This window comes from Phlebotomus papatasi, chromosome 1 (assembly GCF_024763615.1).
Source record: "Phlebotomus papatasi isolate M1 chromosome 1, Ppap_2.1, whole genome shotgun sequence".
NCBI classification, from domain to species: domain Eukaryota; kingdom Metazoa; phylum Arthropoda; class Insecta; order Diptera; family Psychodidae; genus Phlebotomus; species Phlebotomus papatasi.
In genome coordinates this window covers 50,440,941-50,462,219 of record NC_077222.1, presented here as the reverse complement: position 1 = coordinate 50,462,219, position 21,279 = coordinate 50,440,941, and the positions used below count along the sequence as shown (strand labels likewise).

General features: G+C 34.1%; 3 protein-coding genes across 4 annotated transcripts; all 3 read left to right on the top strand.

Annotated features, from left to right (window-relative positions):
• Positions 1 to 3,896: 3,896 nt before the first annotated feature.
• On the top strand, positions 3,897 to 5,015 carry LOC129805663 (apolipoprotein D-like). Its single transcript, XM_055853708.1, has 3 exons — positions 3,897 to 4,094; positions 4,171 to 4,396; positions 4,464 to 5,015. Exons 1-3 carry the CDS (start codon positions 3,960 to 3,962, stop codon positions 4,733 to 4,735), a joined length of 633 nt encoding a protein of 210 aa, XP_055709683.1. The 5' UTR covers positions 3,897 to 3,959; the 3' UTR covers positions 4,736 to 5,015.
• Positions 5,016 to 6,862: 1,847 nt separating this feature from the next.
• Positions 6,863 to 9,688, top strand: LOC129805669 (lopap-like). Its single transcript, XM_055853717.1, has 4 exons — positions 6,863 to 8,216; positions 8,277 to 8,598; positions 8,662 to 8,777; positions 9,582 to 9,688. The coding sequence occupies exons 1-4, from the start codon at positions 8,109 to 8,111 to the stop codon at positions 9,633 to 9,635; spliced, it is 600 nt and encodes a 199-aa protein (XP_055709692.1). The 5' UTR covers positions 6,863 to 8,108; the 3' UTR covers positions 9,636 to 9,688.
• Positions 9,689 to 10,289: 601 nt separating this feature from the next.
• Positions 10,290 to 16,902, top strand: LOC129805644 (apolipoprotein D-like). Of its 2 annotated transcripts, none has more exons than XM_055853698.1 (4): positions 10,290 to 10,467; positions 13,218 to 13,443; positions 13,553 to 13,769; positions 16,751 to 16,902. In XM_055853698.1, exons 2-4 carry the CDS (start codon positions 13,299 to 13,301, stop codon positions 16,827 to 16,829), a joined length of 441 nt encoding a protein of 146 aa, XP_055709673.1. In that variant the 5' UTR covers positions 10,290 to 10,467; positions 13,218 to 13,298; the 3' UTR covers positions 16,830 to 16,902. The 2 variants fall into 2 exon arrangements, with proteins under 2 accessions (XP_055709673.1, XP_055709667.1); XM_055853692.1 differs by having other exon boundaries at positions 10,465 to 10,676.
• The last annotated feature ends 4,377 nt before the right edge of the window (positions 16,903 to 21,279 follow it).

Genomic DNA, 21,279 nt, shown 5'->3' with positions numbered 1-21,279 from the left:
TGCAAACGTATGCAAAATGTTTGTTTCATACACGATGAAACATGTTTGGACATGTCATGTCATGTTCATATCTCAGAATAAAGTCTAGAGGTAGGATGCGAGGGGCAAATAGAACATTTTTCTAAATAACAAGTGAAGTTACTTTTTTTTAAATTGTTTTTCAATATAATAAATAAAATTTTGTTAAGATTTATTCAGGGGAGGATGAAGCTTTACGGTCAAGAACTAAAATTAATAGTATTCAGTGATGAAGTGCTAGTGAGTGCAAAGCTAAATTTCTTTTATCAGTGTAAGAACGCAAATGTTTGACTTTATTTTAGTGAGTATCGCTTGAATTTTATTTTTTATGCCTATTCTACTGAGAGTCATCTTAAAAAAATTGATCTTCTACTAAAGAAAGAGGATTTCATCTTCGATTTTGTGATATGTGCCACAGAAATAGACATAAATTTGATAATGAGTCATCAATGAAAAATGCATAAGTTAATTCAGCATCCCAGGTACCGAATTATAGAAGTGTATACAACATTTCATTCATAAAAATCAATTTTATATGAAAAGTCGGTTCCTATTTTATTTCACTCTGCTGCCATTTCTCCACATAATCAAATTCTTAGGTAAATATTGTACATATATTTAAAGATATTTTTCATTTTGCTAAATTATAATAAGAGAAAACACAAATCAATAATTCACTTTGAATAATTTTGTTCTGTAATGTTGTAAAAATTCTCTAATGTCAGAGAAAAAGAACATTGTAATACAAAGTTATGAGAAATCTAACACTTTTTCCATATTTTCCCACTTGCGATCAAGAGAGTTAAATGATTCATACACAAGACAAGAAATTTTGCCCTCATTGACATTTTTTTCATTCATCTTTTAATTCTTTTATTTGATGCATGATACAAGAGATCATTTTCGAATAATCCCACAATTGTATAGATATGCATAGCAACATCTTTGATCATCAGTTTGTTTATTTGAAAATTGGGGATCTTAAACCCAGATTCTTGAAATTTCATTGCAGTCATCATCTGATATAAGCAGAAATTCAATAAATTTTCACGAAATTTATCACTTCTTATCTGAAATAACTGAATGAAAAATATTTTTTAGACAAATTGCATAAAGATCGTTTGATCGTATCATCAAGAGATGTGAATGATGTCAGATATAATCAAGTAAGTGCAAAAGTATGATATTTTTCGGTAATTTATGTTACAATTTAAATAAAAAAGACAAATATTGCAAACAATATTGAAATACGCAAGCTCAAAAGTTGCATGCTTTGAAAAAAAACTGTTTACATGCAAATCTCAACTCAATGACGTTTCAATATCTATTGATCAATATCCAATGAAAATGGTTTAAATTGCATGACGGCATCAACATCATGCTGTTAACCAATGAAAATTATTGATAGTTCTTATCGTCAGTAAAATTAGTGAATATTGCGAAATTCCGCTCAATTTTACAATTATATTGCGCACTGCAAGACATTTTTCCATGTTGCTTCATTCCTCTGAAGGAATCAAATTGTCGCGCAAAGACTCATATAAATAGTCTCTCCCATATGGTCTCGAGCGCGCGAAAAGGTCTCAAATTGCATTTGCATTTTTCCACACTTGGACAGTGCATAAGCCAGAGACTAGAGAGAATCCCGCTTACTGCATAGGAAAGACTTCTGGCAAACCTTCTATCATGGCACGAGTGGCATAATGGATAAGGTGCTGGACTCGCAACCGAGAGGTCTGGTGATCAATTCCCATGGACGGCAGATCTTTTCACATACATTTGTATAGGGGAAAAAAAAATACATGAGAAAAAGTCCACCAAAGTAATTTCCGTTAATTCAAAATGACCATCAAAAAGTGCGCAATATCAAAAAGTTCAAGATGGCCGTCTAGTGCATTGCATTTAAAAAAAATAACATCATTGTGCTCCACGGAGAGTTTTCATCAGCAAATGTAGTATGTACATCACTGTGCTCCACGGAGAGTTTTCATCAGCAAATGTAGTACCAACATCACTGTGCTCCACGGCAGACTTGTGGTATATACATCATTGTGCTCCTCGGCAGACTTATGGTATATTATATACATCATTGTGCTCCTCGGCAGACTTATGGTATATTATATACACCATTGTGCTCTCCATAACATCATCGTGCTCCATATTCAATTAAAATTATTAACCAAAAAATCAGATTCATGGTTCAGGGGGAGGGTAGCGGGGGTGCGGGGGGGCGGGGGAATCGGCCTGATTCCCACGCTGGTGTCCCCTTCCTACGACATGTCCATGGAATGTCCGAGGACATTTACATCACGCTGCTGTCCCCTTACTACTACTTGCAATATTTACAAAATGACGCTATTTGAAGGCTAACGATCTCTCACTAAAGGTTTTAAAATATTCGTCACACTTCCTGCTTTAATACTATTCCAATATATTGAATTTTTAAAAATTATGTAGATGTTTGGGGTAATTTTAAATCGGACCTTGATTGCAATTTTGTACTTTCCTTGCTGTTTTAGACGAACCAGAGGAAAAACCATGAAGTCATGAAGTCCCAAAAGTCTTGGGCTTGTACCACTTCATGATATTCTTTTTGCTGTTGGCCTATCTGAAACTCTAACGGTATCTCAAAATTCTAATTTAGATCTAATCCAAAATTTCACTATACTCTATTGTATTCTATTAAAATACTTGGTTCTATTTTTGTATTTGTACTCTACAAAATTTTTAAATTAAAAATAAGAACCATTGAACCATTTATTTATGATAGAAAATTTAATGAATTTTCAAACGAACAACATAATGGAGCTGGCACGCCTTTTCAATTGAGTGAAATTCAATCGATTGAAATTTTACTTCCTACTCTTTCAAACTAAACTAGTATATGTTTGTCTCTTTCTGTCAAATGAAAATTGAAATTTCAATTTCGCTTTAAATTTCAATTTTAAATTTCATTTGACAGAAAGAAACCGCTACATCAGATTTCAATTTGAAAGAGTAAGCGGTCAAATTTCAATCGATTGATCATTTGAATTTCACTCAATTGAAAAGGTGTGACAGCACCATTAGAAACATTTTCCAAAATTTTATTCCATTTTCTATTTATTTTAATAGCACAGATTGAAATAAAAAGTCACAAATATTTTTTTTATTTTATTTATTGTTCAATTAGTGTCTACATCGGAGTTCTGTGAAATTAGGGACTAGGGGAAAGTACTCTCCCTTCGAACGTTCATGCCTTCGAATAATGTGAATTTTCTTTTAGTTTTCCTTAATGGCCTCTACACATTGGGAGAAATTTTTGTCAAAAATTGCTTTTTTGAGGGGTATTATTGAGGGGTAGTAAAACACCTTTGAAAAGTAAGGCAACTTTGAAGTTCAGCTTTTTTTCTTCTATTTTTAAATGGAATTGAGCGTTATTATGATGTAACAATTGGTTTGCTGAGCTAAATTATGTCATAATAATGTCCAATTTTAATTGAAAATAGGAGAAAAAGTCCAATTTCAAAACTGCCCCACTTCCCCATAAAATATTTTTTGTTAAAATTAGAAGAATTCAGTGGTGATATTTAGATTCATACTATGAGATTGATAACAATTGCTAATTCAAAGTGAAGTAACTTTAAAATTTATACGAAGAATTGAATTAAGCACACAATTATGGTCGTTCATTTGCCTTTTGAGATGCTGTGCCAATTGATAAGTTAATGCTCACTGAGCTTTTCCATCCACTGAGCTTTCCATATCAAATTGGACAACTTTATATAGTCCAGCTAGAGCTCAATATTGAATCAATTCAATTGAATTAACTAACAAAAGAGACGATAACCTTCCTGCTAACCTTGTGGGACTGCGTCATGTTTGGTATACATATTATTAGTCACATCAGTGGAGAGTCACAGAGTGACAAGAGTTGAGCAGCTTCAGTTTGTCTTGACAAAATGGAAGAGACGGCCAAAAGTTTCGTGAGAACTTTAATTGTGTTATGTTCATTAAGTACAGTATGGGGTATATGGGTGGTTCCTGGCCAATGTCCTACAGATCGACCCATTCAGAAGAACTTCAACATCACCAAGGTATGAAGAATTTCCAACGTTGTGCAAAATCTCTTGTTTAAATTGTCATTTCGGTATTTCCCTTGTTTATTTCAAGTATGCCGGACTCTGGTATGAATATCTCAGGCCAGATGACAATTACGCTTTCTTGGGGGACTGCAATACAGTTTTGTACACTGCACACCCCAATGGTTCCATAGGAATTCGGACATTCAGGCAGTTTCCTGAGAATTTGGGCTATGAAGTGGATGAGACATTTGCGGTATTTACTGAGCCAGAGCAATATCCCCTCGAGGGAAGGTGGAACATTTCGTACAGATGGAGTAATATCACAAAATCCCCTTAGATATACTTATCCCCTTATAATCTCGTCCCTATCATCTTTTGCAGATGATCCATTCTTTGCCAATCACTGGATTTTGGAGACTGACTATGAGAATTATTCTGTGACTTATTACTGTCGCGCAGCAAGTCCAAGTACTGCCTTTGATGACTTCTTCATCTACACTAGGAAGCCCACTCCGGATGCAGAATCAAGAGCCAGAATCGATAAACTCCTCCACAGATACTACAAAACCGAATATCTCTTTAAGCAAAAGCAAGGCGGAGAGTGTAACTATACCCCGGATAGCAGCCAAACAGACTCACCTCAAGGTGATTAAAATTGTGTCAATTTATGTCATCCATACTTAAAATTCAATGATCATACTATTCTGCATTACTATTGCTACAATCAAAGGAATTATGTATGTAAATATCTTATGAATTGCAAATGTGCTTTACAAGGGAATCACATCAAAATCAATAGATTGCCATCTCTCAGAATTTCGTCTGGGTACAGTGCGCTACTCTATGTAGTCCCCAGCATATATGCGATAAGAGAATTTTCAGGAAGACTCTAATCTATTCTGAATGTACAATAAATTGATAGAAATTATTCAATCTACATGTTTTGACTTCATCTTTACTTCCACTGAGAGAGATTTGGAAATACACGCAAAAGATATCATAATTTTATTATATATTTCGCAATCTTGTTTCTTTAGCTTTTAGTGCTAGTTTGAGGTTAATTGAAACAAAAACGTTACTAATAATATTAATCTGTGGCATGTGGGGTTTTCCCAAATAAAACAAATTTTCCTAATGACTTAAAACTTTATGGATCCACTAAATCTCGAATACTCAAATTAAAGTCATATTTCTGCTTATTTTTTCCTTATTCCAATGAACTTATACTATCGGTTACTAGGTAATAATGATTTTATGTTTGGGTTCTCGTACTATATTTTTATTTTTGCGTTTAATGATTTACAAATATATTCATAATTTAAAAAAAAAGTAGTGGCAAAGAGTCAGAGGCTTTGCCAGCTGCTTGAACTCCCGAGAAGGAGTTCTGCCTTATATATAAACCGAGTGTGACCGATACAGTCGGATTTGGAATTAAATCATTTGGAACCAAATTTGACCAAATCCGTTGAAAAATAAGCTCACAATCAAGATGGTTGACCTTTGACCATGAATAATTCAAGATGAGTATTTTTCCGGTGAAAGGTAGTTACGGACGAAATATATATCTGTAGGGGAAGGTACTCTCCCTTCGAAGGATCATGCTTTCGAATAATGTGAATTTTCTCTGAACGTTCAAAGACCGATCTCTGAACGTTCAAAGGGAGAGTACTTTCCCCTACTATCTCCGAAACACATCAAAAATGGACGAAATCGTCTCGGCCAATTTTGAGTTAAATTTTAAGTTAAAAAAATGATGTTTTTTTAGGGATTGGCAGGGAAGGGATGGAAGTGGAAGGGCTGGGGGGAATTTAGGTAATTCGGGTTAGTTAGTTCGTTAAAGAATGTTGACTTGTGGAAGAGGGTCACCGAAGATCAAAAGTCAATATCTTTACAGTTTGGAATTTACGATGGTGAGAAGTTGAAAAAAAATTTGGATTATGGAAACTGCTCTCTCGTAGAATTCGAGCAATTAAAATGTTTTTCCCAAAAAAACTACCAGTGTTCTCTATTTTTGGAGGGTTTCACAAAAATGGATATAAATTTTATTCCAAGTGATCAATTAAAAATGGGTGGAAAAGTTTTCCAAGCTTTGCAAATTGCTTGAACTCGTCGCTTAGGTGCTATATCTCACAAGTACTTTCGCAGTATTTAACTACTATTAAAGTTGATTAAAGTTCTTTATTGGTGCAATTCATGAGAATATGAGCAGTATTTACAAGTTTGAAGATTTGGCAGAGTTTTCGCATTCACTGGTCAATTTCTTCTTAAGTTTACCGGTTCACAACCGCGAATCCATTTATAAATCACTCTAAACATTACCCAAAATAGTTTAGAAATAATATTATTAAATTCCGAATAAAAATATACCTTTGGTTATGAACCGGTTCATTACCAATTCAGTTTTATTGAGAAACTCCACTACCTTTGAAACGAAACCAAACATAACCCTATTCGGTTTATAAATGCGCTTTCTATAGGTTTTTTTTTTACAATTGATCTTGAAAAACCGTTATTAGGAACAATTCAACGGAATTGTCATATAAGGACGAAATGTCCGCCTAAGTAATCTCTAAGACATATCCAAAAATAATAGAAAATCGTACGACGTGTTTTCGATCGTTCCAAATGAACATGGTTTTGGGGAGAAGGGGAGGAATGGGAAGAAAATAAGGGGCATGTTAATGGTCCCAAGGTCGACTTACGAGGGGGTCCCCCGAAAGGCCCAAGTCTCTATCTCTAACCGTTTGGGCTCTAGATGTGGTAACGGCCGCACAAAAAAACAGCCAGCGTAACGTCAAAAACTCGAAACTTCTGATTTCCAAAATTTTATGCTGCTCTCTCTGTGGAGTTCAAGCAGTAAATGTGATAAGTGTCATAGGCTTTTCACGACAGTGTCCTTTCCGCAGTCTTTTGATTAAGTGTAAAATTATTTTTTGTGGAGCTTATACAGAATATACCAAAGTATTGTCCTGCAAAATATGAAAGTTTTTTTTTAATTACGATACTATACAGTTTTAAAAGAAATTTCTCTGAGTGCTTATAACGAGTATTCTCCTTTGTCTGCACTTCCACTATATAACTTATTGTTGCATGAGGGCTATCGCCAAGAAAGTTTTGCTTCCCCCTTAGCCCATCTTTCAAAGAAAACCAGGAGAAAAAGGACATTTGAAATGGAAGATGCGAATTCTCCTTTTAATTGCAATAAACTTTCGGCAAAGAGCTTCAAATTGATATTCCAAATGAAGACAATCGATGGTGTATTTTCACTTAAAGTGCCTGGAAGGCTTCGTTATGCAATCTCTTTAAAGTCTTTTACTATGGCCCCATAAGGGATTCAATTAAATTCATTTTCTTTGAGAGTTTCACCCACCATTCTACGATGCAACTGCTTTTGCCAGGACGCTCTCTTGGTACATTTGCTAGGGCACTTGGAAGAACGTGATTTTCTTGAAAAGTTCAAAAAGAGACAAATTGTGCATTCAGAATACAGGTTTTATGCAATTGTTCGGTGCCTTAGCGCCACGTAAATACACCTCACAATAAACACTTATCAGCTCATTAGTGTATGATATCGTAACTGCTTTGTAGTACAATTCCACGAGGGCAGTTTTCTGTAGAGATATTCATAAATATGGTCTGATAAGATACAAATAGCTTTTGACAAATTCACGTGCACATCAGAGGTCTTTGCAGGTCAAGACATACGATTGGTGAATATATACAAGCCCAATAAGTTTCAGCTTGCAACCCGTGCTACAGAAGAGAATATTTTGGTGGGTACTGATAAAACCATCTGCAGATAAAGATGTTGAAAGAAATTCCCACAATAAAGTTAAGTCTTACTTTTTTGTACCAATCCTACTAACCCAATAAATCATTTTGACTTTTCGATACGTCAATATTTTCCCCAGAGATTATTACAGTATCTCAAACGTATCGAAACTGATAAGGGCCGGTAGGTCAGTTGATATAAATAGATGCTGTAACATTTATTCCGAATCATTTGTCAGTGGCCATAGTGGTAAAATGAAGGTTACGCTTCTTGTATTGGCTCTTGTGGGCTCTTCTCTGGGTCTCATTATGGACCGGGAGTGTCCCAATCATTCTGTTGTGGAGAACTTCAGTACCGAAGAGGTGAGATAGCAGCATCTTTTTAAGGCGACTAGACTGTTAATTTGGGATTTTACTGTGCAGTACCAAGGAGTTTGGTATGAAGTGTACCGATATGAGACATCTGAACAATACGGAAGTGACTGCGCTACCTTTGAGTACTACTCCACTGGGGATGATAGCTTTGACCTCGTTTTCCGTTGGGTCTACATCGAGAATGATTTTGAAGAGCTCTACCGCTACGGAACTGCCAATCGTGTTGCTGGTGCTGGTAGTGATGCTCGTTTCGAAGCTGTATTCGACGATGAGCCAGGCCGAACCATCAATTACCATATCCTTGCCACCGATTATGAATCCTTCTCTCTCGTCTGGAGCTGCCACAATCTCGGAAATGGTCAATCCAACGGTAAGTCACACCTCCTTAAGTTAAAACATCAACAAATTTACAACATTCCATATTTCTTTGCAGAGGATGCCTGGGTTTTGTCCAAGGTGCCACATCCCGATCCAGAGGAGTTCGAACAGGTTGTTGGTGAAGCTATTGATGAATACCTCGACAGAGACCACCTCCGTGGCACAGTTCAGGTGAGGACCTTATCTTAAACAAATTTCGATCAACACTTGACAAAATTCAATGGCGCTCTTGGGATTTTAACCCATTATCGAATTTGATAAGATCCCTGTCGCCTAACTCTTCATCGCTCATTTCCCTCACATTATCTGAGAGAATTCATCATACGAGATATATATAGTCTTATCTGAAATCTAGTCCGAAATTTCTACTTATTTGATGAGACTCAATTGAACGATATGGGAGCTTAAGGGGTTGAGATTGCACCTCAAGATTGCAAGTTGATGCTTTGTTGAACTGCAAAGGTGATTAGGGTAATCACGTTCTTGTAATTAATTGCTCTTAGATGGGAATGTCCTTCAGATTTGTGTTTTGATAGATAGTTCTCTTGTATGGTAATATATACAATAATCTTTTACTGCAACAATTGAATTGAAAATTTTATAAAAATTCCACTTAAATATCAAACTACTCTTAAATTCTAGTAAAATTCTACTTTTTTTATTATTCTAATTTAAAATTTAATATATACACCGACTCATTATATCGCAGTGGATAACATCTTTGTAAAATTTTACGAATTATTGGTTTTGAAAAAAATGCTTCGGCGTTAGTCAGTTTCAAATTCGCCGATTGTACCTTTAAAGCTAAACTATCTGAGATATAAATTTCAGGTTTTCGGCGACACACCAATAAATTAATTAAGTTCCAAACTAATATTTTATACAAAGAAAAAAATTATTTTCTTAAAGAAGATATACATAAAAACATTATTTCAAAGAACATGACTAATTATTTATTCATCTTTTAATTTTTAGGGATGGGAAAACTGCACCGGCATTCCAGGAGCTGCTGCTTTGGGTGTCAAATAAGAACAAGATAGTTTTGGACATTTTTGCTGAGAAAATAAATATTTTTATTTAATTCTACTTGATTTCAATATACACTGCGAAAAAGCATCACCGGTTGAATTACAAAATCATCTTTTGCCTTGATTTCGGCGAATATCTCTTTTGAAAAATCCGATCGTTCCTCCTCAATTTGGTTTCTTAGAATGGCAATAAATCGTAATTCCACCTGGCACACGCCCTAAAACACATTTATGCTGAATCAAATCTTATCAAAATTTGTGTAATAGCATCAATAAAAGACAATGATTTGCAATTACGTCATATAAAATAAATTTATTGCATGAAATAAATGAACTTAATGCGTAGCTTGATGATCCCCAATGAATCATATTGTAGAGTGGAACAAAATATTAATTTTATCCCATTTGATTGACATAATTAAATTACAATGGTATGTGAATTCTATTTGTATCGAAACAGATACACATTATTAACTTTTGGGTGAAATTTGGAGAAGGAGAAGTTCTAAATAAACCAGTATGAAAATGACAAATCAATAAAGATGTGTTATGTTGTGGTATTTGTGTAATTTTCGTGATATTCCTCAAAAGTGATTCAATGTTCAAATAATGTTTCTTTTTTATTTAAATTGATAAGATAGTACATTGTCTGCGAGTGGTAAGGCCTGATTTACTTCAATATATTAGGGCAATATAATCGTACTGTTAATATTTATTTGGATGGAGTCATGAAGCATAATGGAGAGCCATTAGTGGGAATGTACCGGCAACTGAAGGTGGTTATCGGTGCAATATTTTTGGGTTGATATATAAGAAGGTGAAGCAACAAGTGGGTAAGTCATTTTTATTCAGGATTTCAGTGAGTGAAAAACCGTGCTTCAGTTATTTTTAGTTTATGTGAAATTCAGCGATAATCCTCAAAATGTTGTCAATTTCCGTGATTGGTGCGGTTCTTGTGATTGTCCCAGTTGCATTAGGGACTGTGCACATGGAAGGACGATGTCCTAATTACATTCCAGTACCAAATTTCAATCGTTCCCAGGTAATCAATTTAATATGCAGTGATTGTGGCTTAACAAACGCAAAAACTTTACTGTGGAAATGCTGAAATATTAATTGCTGTTTACCATTAAAAAACGCATTTAAAAGTCAAAAGTAAACGGATTCGATTATACAGCGAACATCTTATTATTATTGAAAAATAAAATTGCATATAGACTAAAGCAATTTGCCTACAACAGACAGTTCTTTTTTCTATATTTTTGTGATTATTCCGTTTGGAAATTTCATACTCGAGGACGTCGTGGGACACCAATAGTAATAAATTGTATTGTTTAAAAATGACAATTTCTAAGGAAAAAACGAAGGATTTAAAAGGCCTGAAATAGTGAGATTATCATATTATTTTAAATGACTCAGGTAGGGAAGACTGGGGCAAAACTTGTCAAAACGCATATTAAATCCTTTCACGAGCTCTGAGAAAACTTAAACGTTTTATAATGAGCATATTCTTATAGGAAATTTACTGCTCTACAACATTGCAGAAGACTATTTTCCTCTATCTCGAAAGAAATGTGATTGTAGAATCATTTTCTAAAAGTCGATTTTGTGGAGATTCTCAAAATTACTGGGGCAAATTTTGTCACACTTCGGAAAATTTGTGTCGTTTTATTCTCGCAAACGTCAAAAATATCAAATAGACATATTTTTATAGGAAATTTATTCCTCAACAACTTTGTCGAAGATAATTTTAATTTATCTTAACGAGAAATATGCTTAAATTGAGCTAATCAGTGTTGATATTCTGAGTCAAATATTCCAAAATTACCCTTTTATTAATTGGAATAATTGATAATAATTGAGAATTGATATTGTGCAATCCCACACAAAATAACGATCCTCATAAAGTACAAAAAAACATAGTTTAGACGACCACTGAAGAAGGTCCACATCCAGGACCGAAAGCTCTAGGAATAATTGATGAAGTGTTTTTTCTTTGTGAAGTGACTTCAAATCCACTGGCCACCACCGGAGAGTCCCCTATTAATACACATTACGCCAGTTCTTCATCCAAAAAAAACTCACTTTGCCGTGGATAAGATTTCTCAGAGTATATTCATTCCGTAAATCAGATTAAATGACAATTTCAGAAAATAGTTTAAATGTACTTTTATATGTTTAGGAACTTAAATTAAAATTTTTTATGTCGAAAATACAGAAAAAATGGCGTTTTCCAGTATTATTGACCCATGTAACTCCTTTGAAGTATGAATAGAATACCCCCCTTATGAGCTAAAGGGTTAACTTTTCAGGCAAATTGCTAAATTTGCAATGAGCAATTTCCAAAATAAGTGCATGCACCTCAGTCTATGTAAGCTTGCACTAAGTCCCCAAATAAAACTCTTTTGTAAAGAATGATGTAGTGGAGTTGAGAAAGAGCGTGGAACGAATAAACACCTATCAGAGAATGAAGTGTGTTTTCCTGGAGCAGATGAACATTTTTATTATTATACATCTTAACTTCCCCTGTAAATGCAATATCCATTTTAAAAAATTAATGGGAAATTTATCAGTCCAGCAACTTAGCAAAAAATTAGAATATTTTTCTCTATAACTTATAACGAAAAACGCGAAAAATTTGCATTTTAAATCATTTACCAATAAGTGGTTGAAAAGTCTTTTCCATAGCTCAGTACAGTTAGAAAAGGCGATTTAAAGAAGAATAAATATCAATCAAAGAAAGACCATTCAATAAAACAATTTCTAGAGGAAAGATTTTCCAAAAGTCCTAAAACGGACATGAATTTTTAGAAGAATCTTAAGTTTTGGTCCTTTTCATGAAAAAAAAAACAAATTTGATTTTCTATCTTTTTACGGTTTGGGCTAGGTTTTCTGAATCTCTGGCTTTTTTTAGACGAACTATAGTATTTAAAAAAAAATAACTACATGTTGTTTATTCAGCTATGTCTGCATAGTTAGAAGACAAGCAGTTAGAGATAGAGACTTGGTTTTCGAGATTCCGAAAAGAAGTCGAATTTCGCATCAATAACATTTTCTTAGTACTTTATTCATAGCATTAAATTGCAAAATTGAATCTGTTTCTGGTTTTGTAATCTTAGAATCATAAGTAAAATGTTATTTTTGTTAAAAGAAAATGTTTAGATAAAACATTTATTTTTTTTTAATTATTTTATGATATAATATTAATGCTGAATGCCGCTTGTGAAACCAAACATGAGGAAAAAAGAACCTTAAAGTTTTAAAAGGCTTAGTTACTTTTTCTGTGTTCTGAAAAGTTAAAGTATCAGCATTTGTTAAACTTAACTTTACTGTGACAATAACTTAGTTCTATAGCAAAACAGCATTTTCCCGCAATTGGGAAATTATTAATTCAGACAGCGTATAGAGCACCTACCCTGTCGCTTCAATTTTTCGTATTAATACCACCAAAGTTAGAAGCTCCCAGTCTTAAAGTTTGCAATGATTTTGCGTTAGAACAAAAAAAGAAGCTGAAAGCTGCAAAAGCTCGAAGCAATGAGTTGGGTTTTGGAACGTCTGAAATGATTTGGGCAATATTGAACAGTTTTTAGGTGAATGGTACGAAATACAGCGACTGGAGCTTGATGAGCTATTGAATGCAGATTGCGTCCACGTCAATTACGCCATGAATGTGGACGGAAGTACGGTGAACGTGCGCCAGCGAATGCAGATATTGGAGAATTCACCGAGGACCATCGAGAAACGTGGATATGCAAGATATATAGATCCAACTGGACGTCTAGTGATGATATATAATGAAACAGACCCAAGTATGTGCATATTCAATCACATGAAATATTCCTGGCATATTAAATTGCAAACCATTCATCTGCTGCCATTCACACGCTTCTTTTTCGTGGAAATTTCTTTGAATTTTAGCTGCAAGCATATTTGACTACTACATTACCCATACGGATTACCATGGGTATCTCATAGCAACATCTTGCGAAAATGTCAATAACACTCACTATGCTGAATCTGCATGGGTTATGTCCAGGGGTAGAACTCTTCCACCCAGCGCCCTTACGGTTGTCAATCAGGCTACGCAACACTGGAATCCAGCCTATTTCCGGCACACCAATCAAGATACGAGAGTGTGAGTATCAGGATATTACCAATAAGTCTTCTATTAATTACGTAAATGAAAATCTACACAGAACATAATTTGATGGTATTTTTTAAAATAGGTGTGATTATGTAAGTATCACACCTTTGACCTAATTATTTTACTGGTGCATATTGCAATACAAATTTAATTGGACGTAGAATTTTTTTTACAACGTTTTACATAAATAACCTAAAAAAGAAATATAAATCCGAATTCAACAATAATACATTCACTAAATATATGTTATTCCACCGCCAAATTATTATATTGTGGTGCAATAACTTGTTTACAAAGGAAGAACTATTGATATGCCTAGGTCACCTAATTGTAGGTGAAATTCTTAACGTAAATAATGTGCTGAATACACATACGATTTAAGCCGAGAGTCATCTTAACGTAATTATAATAAATATAATAATTAGATTACATTGCAATCAGTTTATCTCTTATTCTCTCGTTCAGTAATAACCTTCCCGATTTGAGAGCTCTCTCCGGTTTTGGTTTTTCCTTTACCTTTTCGAAGGTATATGAGAGAGAACTTACCTAAAAACCCATTGGAACTTCGAACGTTTAAACCGACGAGTTACACAAAAGTGAACATGAAATTGACATTTAAGGGCCTTGACAGACTTACGGATTAGCCGAGAGACGACTTAGCGTAATTGTATTCGAAATAATGGTTAAACCGCATTTCTATCATTTTCCACTAAAAGCCGTCTCTCGGCTTAAGTCGTAAGTGTGCCTAGGGCATAAGTATCTTAATAAAATTGCAATTCAATCGTTCTGCCATCCTGAAATTCCACAAAAGTACATAAAAATTCGCTTTTTGCAGCAAACGTTGGCACGCTGCTGTTGACATTCTTACCGATAAAAGGCTCTACACATTGGGAGCAATTTTCGTCAAAAATCGCATTTTTGACAGAATTTTGACGTTTCTACCTACAACAGTGCGGACGATTTCCTTCAAAAGAACAATTTTTGACGAAAACTGCTTACAATGTGTAGACACCCTAAGTGTCAAGAATATCGAAATTCGACATGGCAGAACAATCAGCGTTAAAGCGGCCGATATATTAACTTGCACTTTAGGCTTCTGGTAGATTTTCGAATAGGTTTGGCTTGGTTTGAAGTGGCTTTGTCTCTTCGAAAAGTTATTACTGAACGGAACGAATCCGTCTCTCGGCTTAAACTGAAAAACTAATTAGAGGGAAACCGATGGGAATTTAGTTCAATTAATATTTTGATTTTAATTACGTTAAGTCGTAAGTCTGTCCAGCAGGCAAGATTGCATGCAAATTCGATTTGGAGCTGAAGTTGCGAGATGTTATGCATTGATTTTAAATCAAATTCCTGAAATAAATGTATGTTTGGCATGTGAAGCTTATCTAGGTTTCAAATAAATTGACAAAAAACGATTTATGTGTGAAATATCGATCTAAATCACCTCTACAATTTTGCCGAAGAACTTGATCTGATTAATTGCTTTGAAGCATAAACAATTCAATTTACTTGTTTTTGGACTCGTTTATTTTCTTTTTTTAACAGAGCGTCCCTAGTATCCGTGTAACAAACTTTAACAAATTTAATGAATGATTAAATTTTGTAAGCCCATTAAGTTTTGCTGAATATAAATCACAAATATGATAACTAAAAAACTTTTATCGAAAATTTGGGAATTATTTTTATGGAGATATCGAATACATGAAGCGAACTCTAGAAAGAAAGTTAATAAGATAAATTCTGTAAGACTTTAAGCAATAATTGAAAAAGATAAAAATAATTCTGGTATATAATTTATGTGAGCATTAAAGGAAAACTTTCGAAAAACTGACGTGACTGAAATACAATTTATATAAACCAGATTTTTCTTTATTAATTCAACGCAATCTAAATTGAGGTTTTTAATTCCCAAAAAATACATGATATTCTTACTCGCCTGATAATTGTAGAATAAATCAGAAAAAATAATATTTCGAATAAACGAATAGTAAAGTTCAACAAAGATCGATTAAAGAAGAGGACACCAATAAGGAATACATTTTTTAAATAGGTAAAATGCTTAATTTAAAAATTAATGCAAAAATCCCAAATCAAAGTAAAAGGTAAAATAGTCAGGCGAAAGACTAGATTTCAAATAGGAAAACGGCTTGAATTGACCCACCGAAGAAGACCCGCACCAAAGATCGAAAGCTTTGACAAAAATTCGAAGTCTTTTAATTTGAAATGAACGAATTCTTTGTCGAACACCGGAAGAGCAGTAATGTACTTTTTTTTTAATTTTTACGCGATGTGCGATTTTATTTTTGGATATGTTTTAGAGATTACCCAGACGTACATTTCGTCCATATATGAAAATACCTTTGAATCATTCGTAATAACGGATTTTCAAGGTCGAACGTTTAAAGGATTCTATAAAGAGTTTCTTAACCGAATGGTATCATGATTGGGCTCGTCGGAAGGGTCTTGGAATTTTTGACAAGCCTGAACTGATTCCAATCGGTTATAACTGGTAATGAATCGGCTCATCATAACCGTTATCTAATTTTTATGCGAAAATCAATTTTATTACTCTTAAGCTATCTTGGACTAGCATTTAAGTAATTTATAAATCTATTGAGAACCGGTAAATGATAAATGACGCAAAAATACTTTTGACGTATAGCATCTAAACCACGGGTTCGAGCACTTCGCAAAGCCTGAGACGCTTTGCCATCTCTTATATTTTCAATACAGTTCGCATTAATTTAAAGAAAAAAAGTTATAGCCAAAGTTGACGCGAGTGAAACTTCATCACCCTCTTCTGCTAGAATTTCTTTGTGAACGGTATAAGAATAAATATTTAACTTATTTTCCACTTTATTTGCTGTTGATGAAAAGAAATTCTAATTGGGAAAACGGTTAACTTTTAGCACAATAATATAATTTTACTTTTAACAATAAATTTCAAAATATTTCTTTTGAACTTTCAGATGTAGTTCTTCACATAAAATGGCATTGGCAAGTATCATACTCCTAATGGCTTTGCTCACAATACTATTTCTGCGATGAGGGAAAAGTTTGCTGGTGCTTGTTATCACAAATTTGCTATTTGCATAGCTATGAAAATAAAACCCAATATCTATTTTGTAGTTTGTATACTAAAACAACATGGGCGGAACTCTGTGTAATTAAACTTTGAATAAATTAGGAAACTAATTAATTGTGAAATTTACCTCAACCAATTCCCGTATAGTCCATTTGTATGCCTCATTTTTGGAGTGGATACTGAATGCTGGAAGGGAGACTTGTATCATTTTACCCTGGATATATTGGTGGACATTTATAAGTTTGCGGAAGGAAAAGGGTTTCAATCTCGATTCCCATCAATAGAGAATGATCTGGAGTAGGTATATAGTAGAATTCCTCGATGCTCCATAATTTTCTGACATTTAATTGACATGCCAACTAACTCAAAAATACATTTAAGTCAGTTCAGCATTAATTGGAGCAGAGAATATCCGAAATCATGAATGCGAATGGCTAAGAACAAAGTGAATTTAATGTGCAGTGCTAGACTTTGCGTGTGGGGATAGTGAAATGTATCCGCATTGGAATAAGAGGAAATGGTGAAAGGGTTCTGTAATTCCGGGTTTGTGGTGTTTCTCACACCCCTTAGTAAAATGTTTGCGGAAACCATTGGAAGCGACTTGTATAGCCTATGGTCAAATGGTTGATTTCGGTTGAGCTTAGGAGTAGTCCAGCGATGAATATCTGCAGTATATAGCATGTTACATTTGTATATCTCTGAAGAGAATGGGATGGTATGTTTAACTTCAAGCTCAGGGTTGTCTATAAAGTTCTACTTAAATTCTACGAAAGCTTTGCTTTTTGCCACTTCCGTTCTTTCTCTTCCCCTTGCTCATTCAACCCCATCTCACCAAAGGGATGTTTGTTAACCTTTTTTTTCTCATGATTGATTTTCTTTTTCCACACAATAATACCAGTCCCATACCTAAAACAAAAAAAATACTATATGGTACAGAGAATTAGATTGCCAACCCTGTTAGATGCTCTACTGTAGGAAACTCTTGTTGTGTACGACACACAAAAGGGTTTGTTAATATATCTATGGAAAATTTGGTATGCCACAATCGTCCTCCCTTTGCTATCCTCTAACACTTGTAACTTCCTCTGCTATTATTGCAATCATTACACTTTCATCATACCATACATCCCTTAGAACAATTTCAGAGAATCCCAGAGATGGTCAGAATTTCCATCTTTAAAAAATTACCATATTGCAAAGCAAGACCGATTTAGGGATAATCGAAATGCAAATGTAATTACTCAATCTAGACCAAATCTGCATTTACGAAGAAAGAGCCTGGTATAATCATAAGAATGAGTATGATTTTATGCACTATCATTTCTCTGAATCATATACGAGGAAATTATAGTATAAAATCTTTTAAATGTAAATGTATATTATTATATGTCTTTATAAAGCCTGTAACAATATTTACTGGTTTAGATTATTTTAAACGATTCTTATTGACGTATCAATTAAGCATAGGTTTTAAAGATATTACTTAAGTGTACTTAAAAGCTTGAGATAAATAATTTTTTATTATGCTGATATATTCAAGAAAATATCCAGTTTTTTGAAACTTCTTGAACCATGTAACCTTAAGTGATTTGGGTGCGTTTATATCCTAGACATACTTAAGACTTAAGCCGAGAGACGACTTAGAGGAAAATGATTGAAATGAAGTTTAACCATTATGTCGAATATAATTACTCTAAGCCGTCTCTTGGCTAATCCTCAGGTCTGTCAAGGCCTTGAAGTCCCTGAGAGGTTTAAACTAGTTCCACTGACATTAAATGCAGATCAGTTCTAATCGATGATGAACCGATCAACAGAATATGTTCCAAGAAATAGACTCTTGAAAATTCTGCATATTTGGAGCCATAACATTAATTACTACTTGAACTCCACAGAGAGAGCAGTATGAAACCCTCTAACGGTGTTTTTTTTTTAATATGCGAAAAAAAAGTTTTAAAACAATGTTTTCTAGGATAATTATGATCCAATAATGTCGAAAAAACCACCCATTCTTCATTATCTTTTTTAGTTTGGGCGCTAGGTGAGAAAATATAAAAAATTTTTGAAACTCTTTTTGCTTCTAAAATTCACATTTTTAGTTTTTTCAAATTTTTTAAATAAAATATACAAAGTAAAATGACATATCTTTCAGTAAAAAATAAATTCATTTTAGTCAGATAACTTTAAATCTGTATTTTTATGGAAATTGGAAATGAGGTTTTTTGAACTAATATTTTTTGTTGCTTTTTCTCTGATCTGTCACACAAAACTGGGAATAGCAACAAAACGAAGAGTCAAAATGAGTTCAAACTTTCAAGAGATGTTTATAAGATTATTACCGAGGACACTATAGCACTTTTAAATAAATAAAACCTTTATTGTCGCTGTAAATGTGATTTCTGTGAAGACCGCCTGGAGGCGGTCTTACCCGTTAGAGGGTTAATTTGATCTGAAGATATATCATTTCTACGTCCTATCCCCCAAGGAGTCGTATTTTGGAAAAATTTTAGAAATCTGAAGTTTCGAATTTTTTTGGCGCCACTTTGTTTGTCTAACCGTTCGTCTGGCCGTTACCACTCTTAGAGCCCAAACGGTTAGAGATAGAAACTTTGATAGAATAGAGATAGAACCTTCGGGGTACTCCCTAATCAGTCGAACCAAGGATCGTTTACATGCCCCTCATTTTCCCTCACACCTCCGCTACTCCTCGAAAACCATGTTTTTAAGGATTGCTCGAAAACATGTCTTGTATTTTTTTAATTTTTAATATATCTTAGAAATTGTCTTGGTGGGTAATACAAAAATACCATTGAATCATTTATAATAATGGTTTTTCAAGATCGACGTCAAAAAGGCTCTAGAAAGCGTATTTCTTAACCGAATTGTGCCATATTTTGGCTCGTTACAAAGGTTTTGGAATTTCTAACAAGACTGAGCGGTAATGAACCGATTCGTAACCGATTAGTAATTTATATCGGAAAATAAGTTGTATACTCCCAAGTCCCAAGGTATTTTGAACGATATTTTGAATGATTCAATCTGTTTAATAAATCTAGAACCGGTAGATTATGAGAAAGTACTTTTGAGGTATAGCGTCTAAGTCACAAGTTCGAATATTTCACAAATCCTGGGACGCTTTGCGAAATTTTTTTCGGGAAATTTCCAGAGCTTTTTTTAAATCTCGATGCTGAACTGTGCAATATTTTTAGTAAATTTAAGCAGTGTCCTTGAAAAAATTCCACAAATCCATATTATCAAAGAATAATTATCTGAGATAATTTAATATTAGCGGCATGGTGGTTTCTGCCATAAAATTTGCCATGTCAACTTTGTAAAAGTAATTTTTTCAAAGATTACACATCCAATGAAGAAGCATTTCTGCCGTTTGGCTTCGGAGGCTGGTCTACAACGCTAAGACGGCGGCAGATGCATGGTAAGGGGGGAAATGAGAGTTTGAATAAATTTATTATTATTATTATTATTATTATTATTATTGATATTATTAGGGGCAGTTTCATGCCTTCACAACATCTATTTCTAAGAATTGTGATTTTAGATTTTCAGACAGTTCATGTTAATTTCACAAAAAAAAACTCAGACCAAAATTAGAAAAACCTGAAAGTTTCAGGCTGAAACTGCCCCTATCTCCCACTTTGTGTAAAAATAGCGGTGTCGCAAAATATTTAGATTCTCTCCTTAAACTTTGATCTTTCATATTACTGTAGCTGTACTATACTATTGTATGAATTTATTTTGCTGTCTTGGCATTGTCTGCAAAATGCATATTTGCATTTTCTTCTGATAGTTTCTCACGGAGATTCAATGAAGTGTCTGTTGAGGGAAAGATTTAGAATATATAGATGACATAGAAATTTCCTAAATTTAACGCATGTCTTCCCCAAGTAGAGCACTTTTCTAGCATGCCACTGAAATAGAATGGCACTTGGTGTAATTTATCATCTCCAGTGGTTTTCCCATACGTTGGAGATTCGTTGAGATTTTCAAAATGAAAGCCACATCTTCCACCTCATTCTCCTAATTGCTCCACAATCCACTTCATTTTCTGGGGTATGTTTAAGAAGTGGGATGACAGCATTGTCATCATTTTCCATCCGTGAACCACATTAGAGTGGGTGGATTTCTCAATGGTTTGCCGACTGGTCTCAGGAGATTCCAAATGGGTAAATTCTTGGTGCGGACAGTTCATTGAATTTGCAGATGAGAATGGAAGTGAGTGAGTTACCATCAAGTCAGAGTCAGATGGAGAGGTATTCGAGTATCTTATATAAATTACCACTTGAGAAGGTAAGTGGAAATGGACCTGAGGAGACGTTCTTTGTCAATGTAACAAGAAGAAAATTCTCTGCATAGTATTGATCAAATGGGAAATTTGCAGAGGACAAAAAAAAACTCCCA